We start from the raw sequence: 24,087 nt of genomic DNA on the forward strand, positions 1-24,087 counted from the left end.
ACTACATCTAAAACCTTCCTAGGCTCCTTTACAGCACTACCGGTGCTTTCTACCTATCTCTCACGACTATGCATCAATCACGTCTGAAGAAAAACCCCACAGAAAATAAAAAATTCTGTTTTGTCGAAAAAACTCAAGACAATATTGGCATACATAAAAATAATGAAATATAAACTATAATATAAAACAAACTTTTTTTGTTTCCTATCATTATTATTGTGATACAAACATGACCCTTAAAAATATAAATATTTTCAGGAACAAAGATATAAAACATAGCAACACTAAAAGGTGTTTTCATCGAATGAAGATTGTGATAAAATATACATTTAACAAAACCAACTTTTGTAATATCGCTTTTGTGGTGTTTATAATTGCTTTAAAAAATTTCACGATACTTTAAAAATATCTTCGTTAGTTCACTATACTTTAAAAATATCGCCGTTATTTTATGTTGAAGGTTTTGGTATAATTGAAGGAAGAAGGGAGTGCGTCATCGCTTGAGGAAAAGTACAAAACTCCCCGTTTGCATGCTTCCTCAAATTCTCCCTCTTCTTCATAACAACAACCCCCAACGGCGACCTCTCTCTCGTTCTTCGAGAATTCATCGTTTTACTTCGAAATTTTAAAAAATTTCCTGAGGTTTACCGATCCCCATTAAATAATTTCAATCAATATCCGGTTTTGCCTCCTCTTTTCATCCGTTTCCCCCCCTCTTTTGGTCGGGTTTTGGTGGTGCGATTTGGTAGGCGGCAACGATGAGTGCTCCGAAGAAAAAGAATTTCAAGATCGAACCCTTTAAACACAGGGTGGAGATGGATCCCAAGTACGCAGAGAGGACGTGGAAGCTCCTGGAGCACGCCATTCACGAAATTTACAACCACAACGCTAGTGGCCTCAGCTTCGAAGAACTGTACCGGTATTTTTTCCTCTTTTGTTTCCATTTACAAATCGATATTTTTTTGTCACTATGGTTAATTTCATGGGCTTTTGTTGCCAATTTCGGTAGTTAGATGATGTTGGTGTCTTTGTTTTAGCATTTCGATTTGTGAGTGTTCGTCTTTTTCGTGTTCGGATCATCTTTTGGTGTAATTTTTCTGTTGTCAGGTAGAATTTTCCGAAGAGTGCGGAATTTTTGGGTTATTTTCCCATTGTTGCCGTTGTTTGATTATAGGGAAGTTTCGGTTTGGTTGGTGAATGGAGTGAATTTGGCCACCAAAAAATCTGTAACAAAAAGTCATACCTGCGGAAGGATCAGAGTCTAAGAGTCAGTTTCAGTTGGTCTGGTTGATCAAGTACCCGCTGAAAGCCTCCTATCCCACATATCATGTGTCATCATACTTATGCATCTAACTCTCTAAGTTGCTCATTATAGGATGCAATTATTCATGAATTTGACATATTAATCTGTTTGTTGGTCGTGGTCTCCAATTTACTATAAAGTCCTTCCTTCATAACCATGTGAAGTGTGTCTCCATGTACATGTCTTGTAGGTGAGGACTCCTTGTTGAGAATGCCAAAGGTATCTCATTGAAAAATATTTCCTTCTCAGAGTCTTCTGAAGTAGTTTGCCAGTGTAGTGCATAGACTTAAAAGCTTCATGCCTTGATATATCTGTCAAGCAAGCAAGTGCATGATTTAATGATACTTATGTTGGCCAGTGAGGATTCTACTGTTTGAGGGCATCAATTTTGGTAAAAAAATGTATGAGTTGATTCAAGGGTCATGAAAGAGTGAGGAACCCTCCCCTTTTCCTCCTTACCCTCTTCTGCTGCACTAGGTCTATTAGTACGAGCTACTGACTTCTTCCTTATTATAATTTTTGTTGAAAGCATGGAGCACCAGACATTGCTGTTGCTTTGGCACCTGCTATTAAAGCATCCTTAAATGTTGATATTGATGGACTCCACACTTGGTCGATTCCTAAGACCATCTACATGCTTTACATGGGCTCAAGTCAGATTGCGGTGGTTGATTGGAGCAGGAGCCAAACATGTGGTTTTAAATGCTAATCTGAAATTTGGAAAAAGTTCTGTACAACTATGTTGAGATTAAGTTTTGCTTTCAGATGAAATTGATTACAAGTTTATTTGAAATTAGATTCAAATTTGAAGTGGAGTTATAATTTATAATTTTATTTTATTTGTGAAGAGTAAAAAGGAAGCTATCAATCTTTAGAGCTCTCTCAGGAGTCAGGTTAACTTATCAATCGCTAGCAATTGAGGACAATTGACAAAGCTGAAGACTGGGTTTTGTTTCAACTAAGATTCCTTATCTTGGAAAATTGACATCCTCAAAATTTGCAAATGAAGTACCAAAGTTTGCTTTCAAGTTTCAATTAAGATACCTTGATTTTGAGAATTTACATCCTCAAAATTTGCAAATAAGGGTCAATGCTAGGAAGGAGAATAGTTGTTACATACAGCCTTGTGTTATCTTAGCTGGAGATTTGGCATCCTCCTAGTTTACAGATGAAGGCCCAAATCATGGGAGGAGAACACTTGTCAGATATAGACTTATGCAGGGGTCATGGACCATGGACTCATCTCTTTCAAATCTTAACGGTGTTCCTGAAATTATGTTGTCTAACAAACTTTGGTGCTGTTAAGTTGTTAACGAAACATGAGCAAGTTGAGTTATGCCTGGTCTTCCTTGATTCATAACATTACATGCAAAAACTTATTGAATCAATTGGAATTAAGAATTTTTTGGATCATTTGTCCGAGCTGACTAGGTTCATGGTCAGCATAATGAGATCTGTTATTGGTAATTCAGTTTTGGGATAAGCTGTTTTTTGGTTGTTTCTTGGGCACCATATTAAGTAGCTCTTCTTCCTTTCATTCAAAATTCAAATCCTGCTGCTTTCTCTGGATGGTCAGGTTATCTTGAAATTTGATTACCTACTCTTACCACAATTGCTGTTTTATCTTCTGTGAGGCCATCCTCCTCAATCATCTCATTGCAACTGTTCTTTTTTCTTTTCTTTAATCCATCAATTTTTAGACGAAGAATTTCCTGCTACCCACTTCAGGCTTATAAGATGGTGGTGGTTGAAGATTCTTGCTGGAGAGGATATAAGACTTATCAATCTCTTGTTTGTGGAAGGAAGAGGCTGTTTATTAATCTAGGCTAGTGTGCCTAGATGTATTAATTTCCTTTATTTTTATGAAGTTTGAAAAGATTCCAACTTTGAGTTACTGCAGCACTGTATTGCCTTCAGTTGCCTTTTCATTAATAACCAAAAAAAGGTAAAAATGTGAAATTTCAAGGACTTCCAAGTTTACACAGCCCTTCAGCCATCATAATGGATGAACTTAGTGAGGAAACAATAAGATAGCCAATTTGAAGGCAGAATCCCACAGCCACATGTGATTTCCCCTATTTCCCATTGTTTCCACCACTCATTTGATGATTTACGACATGGTCCATAACTTGTTGGATTTAATACAATCAGGCATTCGCTCTCCCAAGAAACAATTAGAGAGAAATTGTGATCCATACTATGTAAGATAGACACGGAAAATGACCCACCGTAACCGTGTTGACATGCCTGGGTACGGGTACCAGGTGCAGCATGGGTACATTGTGGGTCAGGTCCAACTAGGACCCAAACCAAAATCTAGTGTTTTTTACCTGGAGAGAGAGGGAGAAGAAACAAAGGAGGAAGAAAGTGGTGGAGAGGGAGGAGGAGGAGAGGGGGGGCTCGTCTTCTTCTCCTTCCACTTCTTGTTGAAGCCTCAAGAGAGAAAGAAAAAGGGGCAACCCCTTTTACATTATATTTTATAAAATTTCATGCCCCTCCCTTTCTTAAAAAAAATAAATTCATCATACCCTATGTCACAGGGACTCGGCCAACTGGGTGCCGCACTCGTGTCGACGCGACGCGACATGGTGCGCTTGCGGGTGCGGCACCCAGTGTGGTCAACCTGACCCTAGGTGTGTTGACCACACCTAGGGTCATTTATGTCCAACTTTTGGACTTTATATATATATATATATATATATATATATATATATATATATATTTGCCACACCCCCGCACCCAAGTTTTTTGAAAGTGCCGCACCCCCGCACCCGCACCCATGTGACATAGTCCATACCCCAATTTTCCCAAAATATCATCCACATCCCCAATCTCCCAAAATATATATATATATATATACAAAATGGAATGGGTCCAACCTTATCCAAAGTCCAAACAAATGATATATATATATATATATATATATATATATATATATATATATATATATATATATATATATATATATATATATATATATATAGTCTTTGTACCCACAATTTTTGAAATCGCTGTGTTGTACCCTACGCACCCGCACCCACACCCGCACCCGCACCCGCACCCGCACCCATGTGACATAGGCTCCATAGGTTCAGTAGTCTTTACCTGTGTCAAAATATAGTGCTACTGGATTGATGCACCACGAACAAATGCAAACTTTAATGCAGTTTCACCCTGCCATCATTGGAGCATTACAAAAAGCACCCTGTGTAATTCCGTGAACACATTAGTAGAAAATGGTACTATGAAATGAATTCTCACTGCCATTTCATGTAGTTTTACAAAATGAAACACTTCCAATTGCTCCTCAAATTTGGAAAGGAAACATGCCAGGCCTGCTCACTTAGTCTTGGTCATGTGGCGTATATAAAGCCATTACTTCAGCATGCAAGTCTCTATACTACAGTCACCTGGTTTTTCTATTTGGGTTATGTTTTGGTATGCTTCCAACTAGATGATTCATGAGAGATTGCTCATTTAAATGTTTTAGTTTAAAGCAGGCATTATATGTAAAAGTTAATGTAACTTTACATGTGCATATATGCAAGTGAAAGGGGTGCATCCTACAAATGCACATAGATTCACAATAAGCATTAAAAACTACTTATATTCAACAAAAAAAGAAAATGTATAGGATTGTATGCATCAAATTCAATAGACAATTTCCTTCAAGAAGTCTCACTCTCTTTCTCTCTCGCTCTATCAGTCACTCTCTTTGTGTTTTTTGGCGATGCACCATTTTCTTGTTCCTGATGTTGCACTCGCTTCTACTCCCAGTAACTATAGATTTCCATGCAACTAGCTTTGTGTCTTGACAAATTCATGCTCTGTTGGACCTAAAAAAATTACACCAAAATATGTATGGAAGATTTGTTCGTCCATGTTCCTTTGGCCATTATTGGCTTGGCTAGGGACTTTGCTACTTTGGCAGTCAGGAGAGAAGCAGGCAATGCCTTTGAAACATTAGTTCACTTTTTTTGCATCTGGCATAGTAAGTAAGAAAGGAGGATGGCAAAGTCAGCTTTGGTTGGTGGAGGCCAAAAGAGACCGTGTGGCTTAACTCATGCGAATTCCTAGGAGTAAATGACAAGGAGGACAGCAGGTTGTTGAGTCTCAGACCATTTAAATCTGCTAGAATGTGCCACTTGTACCTAGTAGGAAAATTACTCTGTGGGTGTGTACTGAAATCCTTAATGATTGAGAATCCATGTTCACTTTATCAAATGAGCAAAACCATTGCATGCCAGTGGTGATCAGAATCCATAATATATTGTCTCCGTTCCCAAGAGACGGCTGGGTTTCTTGTGGGTTATGAGAATGCTCAGCTGAAGAAAGAGGCATTGTCAATTGGGGTCTGACTTCTTAACAACTTGTGTCAACCCATTTAAGTCTTAACTTGTGTCAACTTTACTACTTGACTCAAGCCACCAACGCCATGATCCATTTTTGGCTCTTATCTTGAATCCTCTTCTGTTCATGAACTCCCCATAAATTCTTATGCCAATATGACTCATTGGTCTAAGGGCCTCAGTTGTGCATTCTGTTAAGAATATATGTATATGTACAAATGTATTAATATGTATATATATATATATTTATATGTTTGTAATAGGCATACCCACTAGGGGTATTTCTGTATTTTCACACTTTGTAATAGGCTGTGCCCAATAGGGGCACGACTGTCTTTATTTTTGTATTTTTTGTTTGTAATATTGGCCTATAGCCAAGGCTTTTTAGTTTTTTTCTAGTCATTGGGGTGCTCCCTGTTGAGAAACTATGTTTTGATGATACATGATAAATATGATATGCTTTCATAATGCATATACATGATACATGATAAATATGATGTGCTTCATATTTGAAACTGAATATGTTATATTATGACTGAATATGTTATATTATGACTGAATATGATGTGCTATGTATTTAACGTGTATTTGATGCAAGGTTATTTCACTTAAGAAGAGTGAAGACAACTTGATCAAGTGCAACAATTTGATGCAATCATACTACTCTGAAGAAAAAGCTTGATGAGCCAAAAAAATGCATTAAAGACTATTCAAGAAGATCAGCTACTTCAAGATAAGATTTTTTCTTCTTTAAAGTCATATGTAACAGAACCTTCAGAAGCATGCATATTTCATATTAAACTATATTCTTTGAAATCATATAAGCCATTCGTTTACAAAAAGTCAAGCTTTCATAAAAAGATACGTTATGTATATTGTAGTATTTCAAAAACATCTTTTTGAAACAAATCATTGTACTTCCTACAAGTATTTATGAAAAAGACAATTTAAAAAGATACAAAAGCTCATGATTTCAAAAGCATTTATATAAGAAAAGACAAATTGTGAAAAGATGTGTGTTGGCTCATAATACACAACCATTTATTTTAGAAATGACGATTTAAGAAAATAAATATTATTTTATACACAACTATTTATTGTTGAACAAAACTATTAATTTAAGAAATGACCATTTATTTATTTAAGTATTAAATTTCAAAAACACTCACTCAAAAAGTGACGACTTATATTTGAAGTCATCATTCTTTTAGTAAACATTAAATGGTACTTCAAAAGCATTTATTCAAGAAATGACCATTTGTAAAATAAAGTACTAAACAAGCATTTATTGTACTTACATACATTTAAACAAAGAAGTAACAATTTGTAATAAAAATAAACTCAACGTCTAATGTACTACAAGAACATTAATTTAAGAAAAGACACGTTATAAATTAAAATTCATTTATAATACACCAACGTTTAGTGTACCTCAAATATTTAAATTTAGAAATGACAACTTAAAGAAAGTATCATTATTTAATACACCAAACATTTATTACTTAACAATTCTTTAAATTTATGAAATGACGACTTTTTGAAAAAGCAACATATAGTACACATCATTTTACACATTTTTATTGAAAGTAGTTTTTGAAGATGACCTGGCATCTCACGTCACAAAAGGACAATTATTTCAAAAGCATTTCAAAAAGCTACGACTATTTTTGAAAACCAATATATATATATATAGACAAAACAATATTTCACGACATACACACGTGAGCTTTCAAAGAGAAAAATACTTACTCGACACACTGAAAAAGAGCCTAGAAAAGAAAGAGAAAAAGACAAGAAAAGCTCTCTGACAAAAGAATCAAGTGTGTGAAGAAAAAGAAAAAGAACATTCTGTTCTCCTAAGAGATTATTCTGCCTATTTTCAAAAGAGAGAATATTCTGAGAATATTCATACGTGCATTCATACTCTGCATATCATTCTGAAGGTTCTATAGGAAAGTGTTGTAACTTTATGTTTTCTGGTGTTTCCCTTCTCTGTTGAGAGAAGTAGACCTCTGAGGAAGAGGGTGTTTTCCTTCTCTGTTGAGAGAAATAGACCTCTGAGGAAGAGGGTGTTGTACTATTTATCCCGTAACACGGATTTTATAGTGAAAGACTCAAGTGTTTTACTTGGGGACTTGATGTATGTCAGTAACTCGACCGAACCAGTATAAATCTTGTGTTCATTGTGTTGTGCCTTATTGTCTTATATTTTTATTTTATCGATCTGCATCGTATTTCACTATTCACCCATCTTCTATTGGAATTTCATTTGGTATGAGAGCAGGTTCTGCTGGTTTTGACATAACAAGTCTTCCGACACAAAAATGACATCAACCTCTTATGCTCGTGACATCGAAGATCAACACTCATCTCGCCCTCCTTTTTTCAATGGTACAAACTATGAATATTGAAAGTGCAGAATGACCATATTCCTAAAGTCTATAGACTTTGCTGTATGGAAGATTGTAGAATATCCATACACATCTCCAACTTCAGACTATGCTTCATGGTCTGATGAAGAAAAGAAGATGACAAACCTAAATGCAAAAGTTATGAATGCATTATATTGCGCCATTGATCAAAATGAGTTTAACAAAATATCAGTCTGTGAATCTGCCTATGATATATGGCATTCTCTAGAGGTTATTCATGAAGGAACAAACATAGTAAAAGAAGTTAAGATCTCATCATTGGTTCGAAAATACGAACTTTTCAAGATGATCAAAGATGAAACCATTACTGAAATGTTCACTAGATTCACCAATATCACTAATGATCTTAAATCTCTGGGAGAAACTTATTCCCAGACTGATAAGGTGAAAAAGATCTTGCGATCTCTTACAATTGATTGGGAGGAAAAGACCACAGCTATTGAAGAAGCCCAAGATCTATCCAAGCTTACTCTGAACAACTTAATAGGCAACCTTATGGCCTATGAAGTCCATATGAAGGAAAGAAGGGAAGAAGAACAACTTCCAAAGAAAAATCTAGCCTTCCTAGCTATTTCTAAAAACGAGGACTCAGAAAAAGAATCTGAAATTGCGCTACTTACTCGAAAATTCCAACGCTTTATGAGAAAGAACAAGCTGTCCAAAAAACACAAAGATTCTAAAGAAGATACCATGTGCTATCAATGCAATAAGCCAGGTCACGTAAAACGTGACTGTCCTCTACTAAAGAGAAAAACTAAAGTCGAGAAACCAAAGAAAAGGTTTTTAAAAAAGAAGGCTCTCCATGCTCAATGGGATGATTCAGAACCATTCACTAGTGAAGAGTCAAGCGAATCAATAAAAATCATATGCAAATCTTTGTTTCTCTCTCTATTTTTCTCAATAAGTTGTCTAAGAAGATGTATAGCTTCCATAGTTGATCTTCCAGGCATAAAACCAAATTGATTCTCCGATATCATGACAATCTTCCTCAACCTAGACTCAATCACCCTCTCCCAAAGTTTCATAGTATGACTCATGAGTTTTATACAACGATAGTCGGACAAACTCCTATCCTCTCAAAAATTCTCTTTTTACAAGAATGATATTGGTTACTCTCATTATAGTAAACCTTCTTGTACGAATCAAATGACCACTTTTGTCAAAGGTTCTGCTAAACCTAAACAGGAGTATTATAATTTTAATTTTAATTCCATTTACTCCTCTAAGATTATAGATAAACCCAAATCAAAATGGATATGGGTTCCAAAATCCAACAAAAAAGGACCCGATCGGGTACCAAAAAGAGTTTTTACTTGATCTATTGCAGGCATTGAAAAAGAAGAACATGTGAATATTATACAGTGGATGTTCAAAACATATGACATGACATCCAGATCTTTTTGCTGTTCTTCATCATAAAGAAGGAGGCATCGTCACCTTTGGAGATAACAACAAAGGTTTAATAATTGGGATTGACAATATTGGTAATATCGCTAAACCTCTTATTAAAGACGTTATCTTTGTTAAAGGTTTAAAACACAACCTCTTAAGTATTAGTCAAATGTGTCACATAAGATATAATGTCAGTTTCAAACATGATGCATGTCTTATACTAGACACAGACGAAAATATAATTTTGAAAGGTATAAGGAAAAATAATGTATATGAATTATACTTAAATAATATTACTGAACATTGTCTCATAGCAAATAATGACTCAAAATTTATGGTACATGAGAATGGGACATGTTAACTTTAAATATATTTCTAAACGGGCTAAAAATAACTTGGTACGTGGGTTACTTAAAATTCCATTTAAAAAGGATTATTTTTGTGATGCTTGTCAATTAGGAAAACTGTCAAAATCATCTTTCAAATCAAAGAATATTATGTCAAGTAAAAGACCTTTAGAGCTTCTCCACCTGGATCTTTTTGGTCCTTCTAGGGTAGCTAGTCTTAATCATAATAAATATGCTTTTGTCATTGTTGATGAATACTCAAGATTCACTTGGGTAATATTTTTGAAAAATAAAAGTGATACGTTTTGTGAATTTGAGATTTTATGTAAAAAGTTGCAAAATGAAAAATCCTCTACAATTGTTAAAATTCGTAATGAACATGGAGGAGAATTTGATAATGATCTTTTTATAAATTTTTGTAACTTGCAAGGTATTTCTCATAATTTTGCCTTTCCTAGAGCTGCACCTCAAAATGGTGTAGTAGAAAGAAAAAATAGAACCTTTCAAGAATCTGCCAGAACTATGCTTCAACATAACAATCTTGCTAAATATTTTTGGGCTGAAACTGTTAATACTGCATGCTATATTTCAAATAGAGTACTTATTAGACCTCTCTTGAATAAAACTCCCTATGAATTATTCTATGACTGAATTCCAAGAATAGACTACTTTAAAGTCTTTGGGTGTAAATGCTTTATCCTGAACACAAAAGATAGCCTTGATAAATTTGATGCTAAATCTGTTGAAGGCATATTCTTAGGATATTCAAGTCATAGTAAAGCATACAAAGTTTTTAATAAGAATACTAATACTATTGAAGAATCTATGCATGTCAGTGTCTATGAATCTGTTAATCAATCTGTTCATAAGCAGACTAACGATAATGATCTTGAAAGTACAAATTTTCTCTTAGATAACACAGCTAAATCTAATGAAGATGATTATCAAAGAACATTTGCCGAAATCAGAGATCATCGTCAAAAGCAGATTTTGGGAGACCTGACCAAGGGGGTTCAAACAAGAGCTCGGTTGGAACGTATTGCAAATATGACTTTCATTTCCCAACTTGAACCTAAAAAGATTGATGAAGCCATCATAGACGAGTTCTGGATGCTAGCAATGACTGAAGAACTCAACCAGTTCCAAAAAAATGATGTGTGAGATCTTGTACTAAAACCAAAAGATCATCAAATCATTAGGACAAGATGGATCTCCAGAAACAAGCTGGATGAATCAGGTAATGTTATAAGAAACAAGGCAAGGCTAGTGGCTCAAGGATACAATCAGGAGGAAAGTATTGACTTTGATGAAACATTTGCTCCTGTTGCTAGACTTGAATCTATAAGAATGTTTTTGGCATATGCAAGCTATATGAATTTTAAACTATATCAAATGGATGTTAAAAGTGCTTTTTTAAATGGATTTATAAATGAAGAAGTATATGTAAAACAACCTCCAGGTTTTGAAAATAAATAATTTTCTGTTCATGTCTTTAAACTAAAACGTTCTTTATATGGGTTAAAACAAGCACCTCGTGCTTGGTACGACAGACTTAAAACCTTTTTATTAAAAACTGGATTTTCTGTAGGCAAAGCAAATTCAACTTTATTTATAAAAATAGTGGATGCTCATACCTTAATCGTTCAAATATATGTGAACGATATCATCTTTGGATCTACTAACAATGGTCTTTGTCAAGATTTTTCTAAGTCTATGTAGAAAAAATTTGAAATGAGTATGATGGAAGAACTCACCTACTTTCTTGGACTGCATATTAAGCAAGCTGTAAACACCCCAATTTTTCACTCACCTTCTCGACATTTTCACCAAACATCACAATTCATTTCCTGAAATCGCCGAAGGGCAAAATGGTTATTTTTTGAGATTGAAACTTGCAAAAGTTCAGATTTCATTTGCAATTCTCAAAATTTTTCTATTTCATCTCAGATGTTCAAAATTTTATTCCTGACAGGAGACGGGAATCTCCAAATCCTGGTTCAAGATTACATTTCACAAGACATGTCATTGCATATCATTGCATGAGCATTTCATATCATCTCACTGCACCACATGTCATTTCGAGGTCTAGAACTCTCGATTTCAGAATTTTTAATCCAGATTCGAGTTTTAACTCTTTTCAAAATCCATTTCAAAACCCTGGGTCTTCAAAATTATCTAGTCTTCCCATTTTACCCCCAGGAGACTGAATTTCGAAATATATATTTTTTTAAGGCAAACGATCTGGATAGTTTTAATATGGATTTTAGTCTTGAACTTAGCCATTTATCTCAGATTCTGCCCTTTTGTCAGCAATTTCAAATATCATTCTTTTACAAAATCGCCTTACAGGGGCCACCACTTTTCCAAATTTCTGTAATTAGGCCCAGTATTTTTTATCTGCCAGTTAGTCTAAATTTTATGAAAAATTCCAAAAAGAGGTCTTACTGTCTTGCTTTTATTTCAATAAAGAAATGATGTGGGGCCCACCCTGAGGTGGCGCCACACAGGCTTTCCTTTTAAAAAATTTGAATTTTGAAAATCCCAAAAATATAGGAGCCTTGTCCTAGAGATGGCACCATGTGTCATTTTCTCTCTCCTTCCATCCTCTGACATGTGTCAGTGTGGGGCTTCTTTAAGATGGCGCCAGGTGTCTTTAGCCACCTTCTTTATTCCATGCCACGTGTCAATGTCCAGCACCTTCATCCCTTGCCATGTGTCATGCTGATGCCACTCTGAGTCGCCATGTGTCATGCTCTGCCTTTTCTAGAAAAAGTAGAATTGTCTCCCTCTGAGGTGGCGTCATTTGAGGTATTCCTCCTGCAGAGTGACACATGTCACTCTCTCCTTTCCTCAGAAAAAGCAAACTGACACATGTCTCTCTCTGCTTTTCTCAGAAAAAGTAAGGGACACATGTCACCTTTTTGCTCTTCTTAGAAAAAGCAAGGGACACATGTCTCTCTCTGCTTTTCTCAGAAAAAGCAAGGGACACATGTCACTCTTAGCTTTTATCTGAAAAGGCAAAGGACACGTGTCATTCTTTGCCTCTCTTAGAAAAAGCAACAATTCAAAAATTCAAACCCAGGCTGAGGTGGCGCAGATTCTGATTTTTCCTCCCTAAATTCATTTTTTAATCTAATTTGAGGTGGCGCCACATGGCCCCCTTTTCCTCCTTCTCTACCCTCCTGCCACGTGTCACTGCAGGGTCTCCTAGAGGTGACGCCACATGGCCACCCTCCATTCTTCCAGAGCCAACCTAATTTGAATTTCAAATCCTTCCTTGAGGTGGCGCCATTTGAAGAGACTCCTCAGAACCATCCTGAACTGCCACATGTCCAAATCTCCCTGCATCAGAAAAAGTAGAAACAACTCTCCTCTGAGGTGGCGCCTTCTACTTCCTTTGGTCCTGCCCTCCTGCCACATGGGAGTATGGAGCCACCCTGAGGTGGCGCCACATGTCAGCCCCTGCTTCCTCCAGAAAAAGCAAAGATTTTAAACATTCAAACTCCTCTGAGGTGACGCCATCTGAGTCCACTGCTCTGTCATTCTGACATATGTCAGTGTGGAGCCACTCTGAGGTGGCGCCACATGGCATTCCCCCCTTCTTCCAACTTTGAATTTCAAACTCCAAGGTAGCATCCTCTGAGGTGGGACCATATGGGAAATTCCTGCAGAGAAAATCAAGCAAAATTTTGCAAATTTTCAAACTCCTCTGCTGAGGTGTCTCACCCACAAAATTCACATTTTATTTATTCTAAAAAAACCAAAATGGCATGCCCTGAGATGGCGCCACATGGAAGGCTCTGATTAACCCTGTTTGAATTTCAAAATTTTCCAAAACCTCTACAAATTCCATAGCCCACGTCCAACCAGAGGGAGACCTTTTTGGATTTTGAACTTCAATCAAGATTTTCTGTAGAATTCGATTTTAGCTTTTCTGAATTCGCGCCCCCTGGGCTCATTTGGGAGAGTGCAGTGAAACACTTACATTGCTCATATCACCCCAAGCCCGACCTAGGAGCGTGGGTTGATTTTCGTGAATTTTCTTAAACCCGGGTCGAAGGACGAGAGAAACCATTCGTAGCTGCTCATTTCGGGGATTCCAAAACTGCATGAGAACACAAGGTGAGCCTCTATTCCAATAGATTTTATCATAACAATGCTTTTGTCTTGATTCGTGGTGTCGTTTTGAAGAAAGAGCTCATCCTAAGGATGGATCGAGCTATTCTCATAAAATGACATATCAAAAGAACGTTTTTATACTTCCTTGATTCAATTTTTCGCATCTCATCATGTTCATGTGTTAAAATAGGGTAGATTTATGTTTTATTTTATTAAAATAGCATGTTCTATAAATTTATTTGATGTTTCATGTATTCTGTTTCATTTCTGTAATTTCCTGTTTTTGTCAGTCAGTGCACTTGTCATTTCATGTATTTATTTTTCTTTAAAAATGCTAAAAAAATCACAGTACGCGCCCTTAGGTGTCCTTAACAATCTGCAAAAAATTCGGAGTGATTTGAAATCGTTTACTGTGTTTAAAGTTCAAAATGCTCAGTCGGGTTTTGTGACCCGGGAAATGTTCTGAAGATTTATTTCCGAATTATAAAATCGAGATCTCCCTCATACGAGATCCGATTTTCGATCCGAAAAATGCCCTGAACTCGGGATGATGTCTAGTATTTAACATGATTTTCTCAGATTTTTCTGATTTTTTTTGATATCTGACAAAAATCCGAGAGTTCGAGACATGTGTCAGAGCTTGGTTTGAGTCTCTGAGACTTTGGATCGACTTAGGACGGTTGGTTCTCTTTGGATATTGCTGCAAATCCGAATCAGTAAAAGGTGAAATTTATGTTTCGGATGTCTTCTGTCTGCTTCTAAAATTTTGTGATTTTTAGGACAGTCTTCCTACCAGTTTCATATTTTTCATCTCAGGCTCCTGTTTTTGCATTTTCAACTGTTCTTCTAATTTAGGCATATAATGTCGTATTTTTATCCCTGTTCCTGTTGACCAAATGCCGAAGCCACAAAAATGAAAGTTGTTTCTGCATATGTCATTAGTTCCTCATTTAAATATCAAGAGTTTTTATGGTCGACTGCTATTTTTCATTCAATTTTACATCAGAACAGTTTGATTTTATCTCCGTCAGAACTAAATTCCCGTTACTGAACTCACCGTAGTTCAAATCCCGGGACTGTAAAAACCAAAATTGTTCATTTTCAGGTCATTTAGCAGTCTGCAAAATATCAGACATTTCTATGGTGGAATTTTGCATTATTGCGTTAAATACTACATTTGGTTTGTGCCCGTATGCGAAATTTGCCTATTTTAGGATTTTCTTTGAAATTTTGCATCTAGGCCATGTGTTTTCATGCATTTTATTATTCTAGGTTGTTTCTAAGGGTAAAAGGGTGCTCCCTACCGAATTTGGCATGATTTGGAATTCGTTTGATGATCGGTCTAGCCGTATCATCAAAACAGGGCCCCGCGGGACCCTGATCCAAGCGAAAAACAAGCGAAATTCATTTTTTTTGGATAATTTGTAAATGTCAAATTCTGATTTTACAGTCCTAATGTGTTTAGCAGCATGTCATCATGCATTCCATCATCATTTGGTTCAATTCAAATTTCAAAATATCAATATTTACCAAAATTCCTTAAAAAAACCCTGATTTTAAAGGTATAACCTAAATATCAGGGGTATTTTGGTCATTTTGACTATAATTCCAAATTCCAAATTATTTATTACTGGATTTTCTTGCATTTACATTATTTCAATTATCAAGGAAGTGTAAAAATAGGGTTTATATCCAATTAAGTCCAATAATTTCAAGATATTATTGCAAAAACTTGAAAAAACCCACATATTTGAGTTAACCCCATTTCAAGCTTGGCAGGGACATTCAAAGAAAGGAACTGAAGTCTGCAATTTCCTTTTCTTTCATTTTAATTAGTGATGTAATAATGAAATTTTGAAATAAGAGATTTAATTTTCTGTTTAGATTAGGATGTATATCATATAGTTTGAATTCATGCAATATCCTGATTATGTGATTCATGCATTTTATTTCAAAAGCACTATGGATGTACACGAATGGCACGTGCACCAACTCTTAGGGAGTTGATGAACTCGGTGGAGTCCATATTTACGGCCCTAGTCGGAATATGGACGAGACCCAGATTCAACATCTTTCTATTAGTCACACCGAGCCTACACTCTTAGGCTATCTTCCTAAATTCACTGCATATTTTCAATTTCACAAATATTTTAGAATTAGCTAAGTAAATTACAAACATATTTACGGCCATAGTCGGAATATGTGGTAATATTATCTTAGTTTAATTCTAAAATTGCATATTTTCCTGAAAATATGTTTTCTCAAAAAGATATTCATCCATTCAAGTCATCTGCATCATGACATCATCTGCCTTTCTCAAATCTTTTCTCGAGAAAATTTCCTTCCTAGGGCAATCGATTTCTCAAGGAACTCTCAAGGTTTTCAAAGTTGGATTTACCAAATTAAGTTTTTCCCTGATTTTCCCTAAGAAAAATGTTCTCTTCTTAAGATTCATTTTCAAAAAGGGCTTTCCATCATTTTCCAGAGTCAAAATCAATTTCCAATTTCCCAAGGCAAGATTTTCTGAATTTCAAGTTCCTAGGATTTGATATCTTTTATCAAAAGAGTTTTCCTATGAATTTTCAATCATTTTCCAAAGAAAATTTCCAAGGTCAGAATTTTCCTGACAAATATTTTCCTTTCCAAATGTTCATCTTTTCTCAAGAATTCTTTCCATTTTCTCAGGATTTTCATCCATTCATGATTTTCCCAAATCTTTATAAACTTTCTTGAGATTTCAAATCTTTTCATCAGAGTTTCCTGAGAGATTGATTTCCATCTTTTGCCTTAAAAATATTTTCCCAACTCCAAAGCATTTTCTAAGCATACATCATGTTTTCCAACTTGCATTTTACAAAATCTCATAGCACATGCTTGAATTCTCTGTGCATTTAGGATAGAACACAATTTTGATGATTTAACTAAATCAAGCACGCTTTTCGTCCTTGGTTCGATTACCCCTGTTAAAGGCGGCAGTAACGGTCGAACCTCGTACCGACAGGTCGAGCCCTATCCCATGGATTTTCCCGCTATTTTAAAAAACAAAGGCGAGTATTTCAAAACAATTTCCAAAATCCGGTTAAGTTTGACTCGCGAAAGCAATTTTCCCCTCTCCCGCAGGGAAGGAAAGATCAATCTTGCGACGATAACAGGTTTGGCGACCGAGATGGGGCCTGTCCTCGTCTGATCAAAAGTGTGTTTGGCTTAGTTCAATTATCGAAACTGTGTTCTCAAAATGTCAGCTCTTTTACTTTCTGATATCATGCGAACCTAGGAGCCTAGATTTTGACCTAGGTGACATTGATCGCATATAGACTAGGCATGGTTTGGTAGGACCAGATTGAGGAGATATTTTCATGCTCATATAGACTTAGGTCTAAACACAACTCTCCTCAATTTAGGATCTGAATGCAAATAATGTATGCTTCAAAAGTTTTCAAAAATATCTCTCTCTAAGACTTAGAGCCCTCTATTTCTTGCATGTGATCATTTTTTCAAACCTCCCTTACCTATCTTTACCCGATCTTCAAGTTGCTGAGCTCTCTTTCAGAACCTTAGTTCGGGACAGAGCCTCACAACTGGGCTACTTATTTGGGTTAACACCCCCCTACAACGTACTGCGGGCCACCGTTCGAAGTATATCGGTAGGCGCTCAAGGATGTTGGAAAACCTTACCTTAGAACCAGAGTTGAAATTATATGCCACGTACCGCGGATTTCGGTTCGGGTATATTGGCATAACTGGATTGGATAAAGATGATCTGAACTTAGAGTTAGGATGAGGGTCCTACAACTGTTCTTCAAAATGATGCATTTAGAGTCAGCCTTTTAGGGAGTGCTGTATGTGCATAAATGTTTGTGCAGGATGTGATTGTTTGTATGTTACCTTTATTCCTCTCACAATTTCCCAAAAGTATTTTTCCAAATATCCATATTTCTCATCTTTTCATTTTATTTTCTCAAACCCTGGATGATTTTCCCAAATATCCCATTTCTTTCAAAATTTCAGGTGATTTTTCATTCTCTCGTTCTATTGGATCTCGAATTTCCAGCTGCATCTTATGTCCTACCTGCAACTTTTCAAAATTTCCATAATTTTCCTAAGTCTAATTCTGAGTCTCTCTCTGTTTTCAGTCCAATGGCATCTAGTCAAATTGATCCCATTTTTATAGAAGGTCACATCTCCTACGAGGTGCGACAAGGTCGTCCTGAACATCGAGCCCTTAGCATCGGAACTTTCATTCCCCGGTGGTATTATTCATGGCTCAAAAGCTTTTCTCGCATGTTCCCAGACCATTTGAGCGAGTGCAGATTAGAAGTGGCTTCAGCAGTCGGAAAACAGAAAGTAAATGACAACCTGATCCACGCAATGGCAGAGCGATGCAATCCACGAACATGCACATTCTGGTTCCCATGGGGAGAGATGACCATTTTAATGGATGAATTTTCAGAGATTATGAGATTACCCGAGCCAGCTGGTCAACCAGGAGATCCGTTAAAACATCAGTTTCTGATCAACGTCAAGGGTTTGGACCCCCGAGATTCTTTAGCTCGTATGATAGGTCGCCGATCTTGGCCCCTGATCCAGTTGGACGGAAATGAATATGTCGATCTGTTTGAGTTATACCGCCAATATGGGACCTTTGTCGAAGTCAGCTCGTTATCAAGGACAACTAGAGAAAGGATTCAGAATGCAATGGTTTTATGCACTGTAGGATTAGCCCTCTTCCCGGACGGACAAAACTACACGGACATCAGAATAATCCAGCTTATGCGAAGATGGGGAAGTCGACAGACCAACCGTCACTCCATAGCCATGGCAACATTTGCTTTCCTGTATCGGGGTTTGACTCGTTTCTCACTTGGGGAGTCTATTCTCGTTGAATGATGCATTTACGCGCTTCAATCCTGGTTCTTTCAGCACATTCCAGCCCGAGCAAGCTCTTTCAGATACAATGGTCAAGAACTCCTTTCAGTGGCGCAGTACCGGTCCATGATTGACAACATTCAACAAGATGACATAGTCTGGGACTATTTTGATCGACAATTGTCTCTTCCTAGATTTTCTCAGATTTTTCTGATTTTTTTTGATATCTGACAAAAATCCGAGAGTTCGAGACACATGTCAGAGCTTGGTTTGAGTCTCTGAGACTTTGGATCGACTTAGGACGGTTGGTTCTCTTTGGATATTGCTGCAAATCCGAATCAGTAAAAGGTGAAATTTATGTTCCGGATGTCTTCTGTCTGCTTCTAAAATTTTGTGATTTTTAGGACAGTCTTCATACCAGTTTCATATTTTTCATCTCAGGCTCCTGTTTTTGCATTTTCAACTGTTCTTCTAATTTAGGCATATAATGTCGTATTTTTATCCCTGTTCCTGTTGACCAAATGCCGAAGCCACAAAAATGAAAGTTGTTTCTGCATATGTCATTAGTTCCTCATTTAAATATCAAGAGTTTTTATGGTCGACTGCTATTTTTCATTCAATTTTACATCAGAACAGTTTAATTTTATCTCCGTCAGAACTAAATTCCCGTTACTGAACTCACCGTAGTTCAAATCCCGGGACTGTAAAAACCAAAATTGTTCATTTTCAGGTCATTTAGCAGTCTGCAAAATATCAGACATTTCTATGGTGGAATTTTGCATTATTGCGTTAAATACTACATTTGGTTTGTGCCCGTATGCGAAATTTGCCTATTTTAGGATTTTCTTTGAAATTTTGCATCTAGGCCATGTGTTTTCATGCATTTTATCATTCTAGGTTGTTTTTAAGGGTAAAAGTGTGCTCCGTACCGAATTTGGCATGATTTGGAATTCGTTTGATGATCGGTCTAGCCGTATTATCAAAACTGAGTCCCGCAGGACCCTGATCCAAACGAAAAACAAGCGAAATTCATTTTTTTTGGATAATTTGTAAATGTCAAATTCTGATTTTACAGTCCTAATGTGTTTAGCAGCATGTCATCATGCATTCCATCATCATTTGGTTCAATTCAAATTTCAAAATATCAATATTTACCAAAATTCCTTAAAAAAACCCTGATTTTAAAGGTATAACCTAAATATCAGGGGTATTTTGGTCATTTTGACTATAATTCCAAATTCCAAATTATTTATTACTGGATTTTCTTGCATTTACATTATTTCAATTATCAAGGAAGTGTAAAAATAGGGTTTATATCCAACTAAGTCCAATAATTTCAAGATATTATTGCAAAAACTTGAAAAAACCCACATATTTGAGTTAACCCCATTTCAAGCTTGGCAGGGACATTCAAAGAAAGGAACTGAAGTCTGCAATTTCCTTTTCTTTCATTTTAATTAGTGATGTAATAATGAAATTTTGAAATAAGAGATTTAATTTTCTGTTTAGATTAGGATGTATATCATATAGTTTGAATTCATGCAATATCCTGATTATGTGATTCATGCATTTTATTTCAAAAGCACTATGGATGTACACGAATGGCACGTGCACCAACTCTTAGGGAGTTGATGAACTCGGTGGAGTCAATATTTACGGCCCTAGTCGGAATATGGACGAGACCCAGATTCAACATCTTTCTATTAGTCACACCGAGCCTACACTCTTAGGCTATCTTCCTAAATTCACTGCATATTTTCAATTTCACAAATATTTTAGAATTAGCTAAGTAAATTACAAACATATTTACGGCCATAGGCGGAATATGTGGTAATATTATCTTAGTTTAATTCTAAAATTGCATATTTTCCTGAAAATATGTTTTCTCAAAAAGATATTCATCCATTCAAGTCATCTGCATCATGACATCATCTGCCTTTCTCAAATCTTTTCTCGAGAAAATTTCCTTCCTAGGGCAATCGATTTCTCAAGGAACTCTGAAGGTTTTCAAAGTTGGATTTACCAAATTAAGTTTTCCCCTGATTTTCCCTAAGAAAAATGTTCTCTTCTTAAGATTCATTTTCAAAAAGGGCTTTCCATCATTTTTCAGAGTCAAAATCAATTTCCAATTTCCCAAGGCCAAGATTTTCTGAATTTCAAGTTCCTAGGATTTGATATCTTTTATTAAAAGAGTTTTCCTATGAATTTTCAATCATTTTCCAAAGAAAATTTCCAAGGTCAGAATTTTCCTGACAAATATTTTCCTTTCCAAATGTTCATCTTTTCTCAAGAATTCTTTCCATTTTCTCAGGATTTTCATCCATTCATGATTTTCCCAAATCTTTATAAACTTTCTTGAGATTTCAAATCTTTTCATCAGAGTTTCCTGAGAGATTGATTTCTATCTTTTGCCTTAGAAATATTTTCCCAACTCCAAAGCATTCTCTAAGCATACATCAGGTTTTCCAACTTGCATTTTACAAAATCTCATAGCACATGCCTGAATTCTCTGTGCATTTAGCATAAAACACGATTTTGATGATTTAACTAAGCACACTTTTGGTCCTTGGTTCGATTACCCCTATTAAAGGCGGCAGGAACGGTCGAACCTCGTACCGACAGGTCGAGCTCCATCCCATGGATTTTCCCTCTATTTTAAAAAACGGAGGCGAGTATTTCAAAACAATTTCCAAAATCCGGTCAAGTTTGACTCGCGAAAGCAATTTTCCCCTCTCTCCCACAGTGAAGGGAAGATCAATTTTGCGACGATAACACAAGCCAAGGATAGAGTCTTCATCAATCAGTCAAAATATGCTCATGAACTTCTAAAGAGGTTCAACATGAACTCAACTGCTTCAAAGAATACACCTATGAGCACAACCATTGCATTAGACAAAGATGAAGATGGTAAGACTGTGGATACAAAATTATTTAGAGGTATGATAGAATCACTACTTTATTTAACTGTTAGCCGTTTAGATATGATGTTCAGTGTTTGCTTGTGTGTCAGATTTCAATTAAATCCAAAAGAATCACATCTTAAAGCTGTAAAAAGAATAATGAGATATCTAAAAGGAACTGCTGATTTTGGTTTATTTTATTCAAAATCATCTATATTTGATTTAATCTCATACAATGATGTTGATTTTGCTGATAGTAAATCTGATAGAAAAAACACAAGTGAAACATGTCATATGCTAGGGCACTCACTAGTTTCATGGTTCAGTAAGAAACAAAACTGTGTATCATTATCAACTACTAAAGCTGAATACATTGCTGCAATCCTGGCATGTACACAAGTCATCTGGATGAAACAAACCTTAAATGATTTTGGTTTAAAATTCGAAAATACAACTATTTTCTGTGATAATATAAGTGCAATCAATTTATCCAAAATTCCTATTCTTTACTCACGTACAAAGCACATACAAATTCGACACCACTTTTTAAGAGAACAAGTTCTAAACAACATAATTAAACTTGAATTTATACCCACTAATCAACAATTAGCAGACATTTTCACTAAACCTTTAAAACATGAAGACTTTATACGAATTAGAAGAGAATTAGGAATTTGTAAACTAACTGACTTATAATTAATCACACTTAATTATATTTTCACTCAGATAAAACTTTGCAATATCATATGATTTTTTTTATCATTACTTTATACTATTGTTTAGTTTATGATTCATACATATTACATTTTTTTTATCTAAGTTTTCTTTTTCTATTCTTATCATTTTTTTTGAATCTCTCGAATACATTTTTGACTCTTTCTCTTTTTGTCTCATCATCTCTCACTATTCAAAGTCAAAGTGTGTCCTTTTAAAACCAATTATTTTTTTCTTTTCTCGCCACTTTTGGTATCTTCTCTCTCTCTCAAATACTTTACTTTATGTCTCTTTCCGCACTATTTAATGACATAATATATGTCAAGTACACTATGCCTCTTTCCAATTTACGTATACTCATATAAGCTATAAAAATAAAAACACATTAATCATGACATTCTTTATGTCATTCATATCTTTCAAGTACACATCACATGATTACCCCTTTTCTTATTTCCTTTCACGCCTATCCATAAAATCTATTTATATTAAATAAGCTATCATTTCTTCATGTCATAACTCTTCATTTACTTTTGCCTTTTTCTCAAAACCTTCATTACGAAAATTGAACCTATCTCCTTTATGTCACTTTAAATAAAACATTGACCCATGTCTTGAATTTTAAAATACCTACTTGTTATTTGTTTTATTAGGCCATTATTGAACATTTCTTACTTTATTCACACCATGACACTCATCCTATATCACTCAAAACACCTTTTCACGACATTTTTTTTGGTTCTTCCTCATTTCAAAACTTATTATGTCTCAACATTTGGTTCATTGTCTTGTAACATCATGCTATAGTTTTCATTCTTCCTTTATATGGTGTCTATACTTATCGATCACTCATAAAAACTTGTGTTAAATTGGACCCTATTCTCAAACGTAAAAAGTATTGTTGCCACTTTATCTCAAACCATGTCTTTTCTCTTAAAACAATGATCTCTCCCATATCGAACTTCCCGTATGACAAACTATTTTATTATATTCTCACACAAGAATTCAAACCACTGTTTATGTCTCATATCTAACATGACATGATAACATGACTCATCCTTATGTCAATACATTCATCACTTATCCATCACACACTCGAAAGTTTTTATCTCCTTGCATCCTCTCCAAGTTTATTCTTTATCTTCTTAGTTACTCTCCATGGCCTCCGCTTCTAACTCTTCTCTGCTGACTCCGACATGATTGAATCTTCAGATTTGCGATATCCAGATCTCATTCATCACTACAAATATGTAAGTTCACTACCCATCCAAACGAGAAGGTTAGTACACTTCGAGGACTTCACCTCGTTCGACCTCGAGACCTCTCTTTCTGACTTTATTCACATTCTAGGGTCATCAAACCAAGCCTCCTACCATCCAGATCTTATCCGACTGTTCTATACCAACCTAACTACAGATCATGACCAAACCACTGTTTCTACCATGATTCGTGGAAAAATCATCTCGTTTGATGCTCCAACTTTAGGACGCATTCTGAACCTTCCTTCTAATGACATTGCCTAACATAATATCTATCGATCGTACTGTGTTTAAAAAGGTGCTTCACTCCACAAGATCTACCCACTTTCCATGACACATGAGCAATTTGAAACCACATGCTCAACTTCTGTCACAAATCATATCGCACAATGTCTTTCCCAAGCCA

General features: G+C 35.7%; 1 protein-coding gene across 2 annotated transcripts in view; it reads left to right on the forward strand.

Annotated features, from left to right (window-relative positions):
* The first annotated feature begins 498 nt into the window (after positions 1-498).
* Positions 499-24,087, forward strand: part of LOC149816786 (cullin-3A-like) — a 102,806-nt gene continuing 79,217 nt past the window's right edge. The window contains exon 1 of one of the 2 annotated variants that reach the window (XM_089987261.1): positions 499-919. In XM_089987261.1, coding sequence (XP_089843387.1) covers positions 759-919 — 161 coding nt within the window. In that variant the 5' untranslated portion in view covers positions 499-758. The remainder of the gene's footprint in view (positions 920-24,087) is intronic. The other variant, XR_016427632.1, reaches the window with a different exon arrangement.

This window comes from Nuphar pumila, chromosome 14 (genome assembly GCF_984573655.1).
Source record: "Nuphar pumila chromosome 14, dmNupPumi1.hap1.1, whole genome shotgun sequence".
Lineage (NCBI taxonomy): Eukaryota > Viridiplantae > Streptophyta > Magnoliopsida > Nymphaeales > Nymphaeaceae > Nuphar > Nuphar pumila.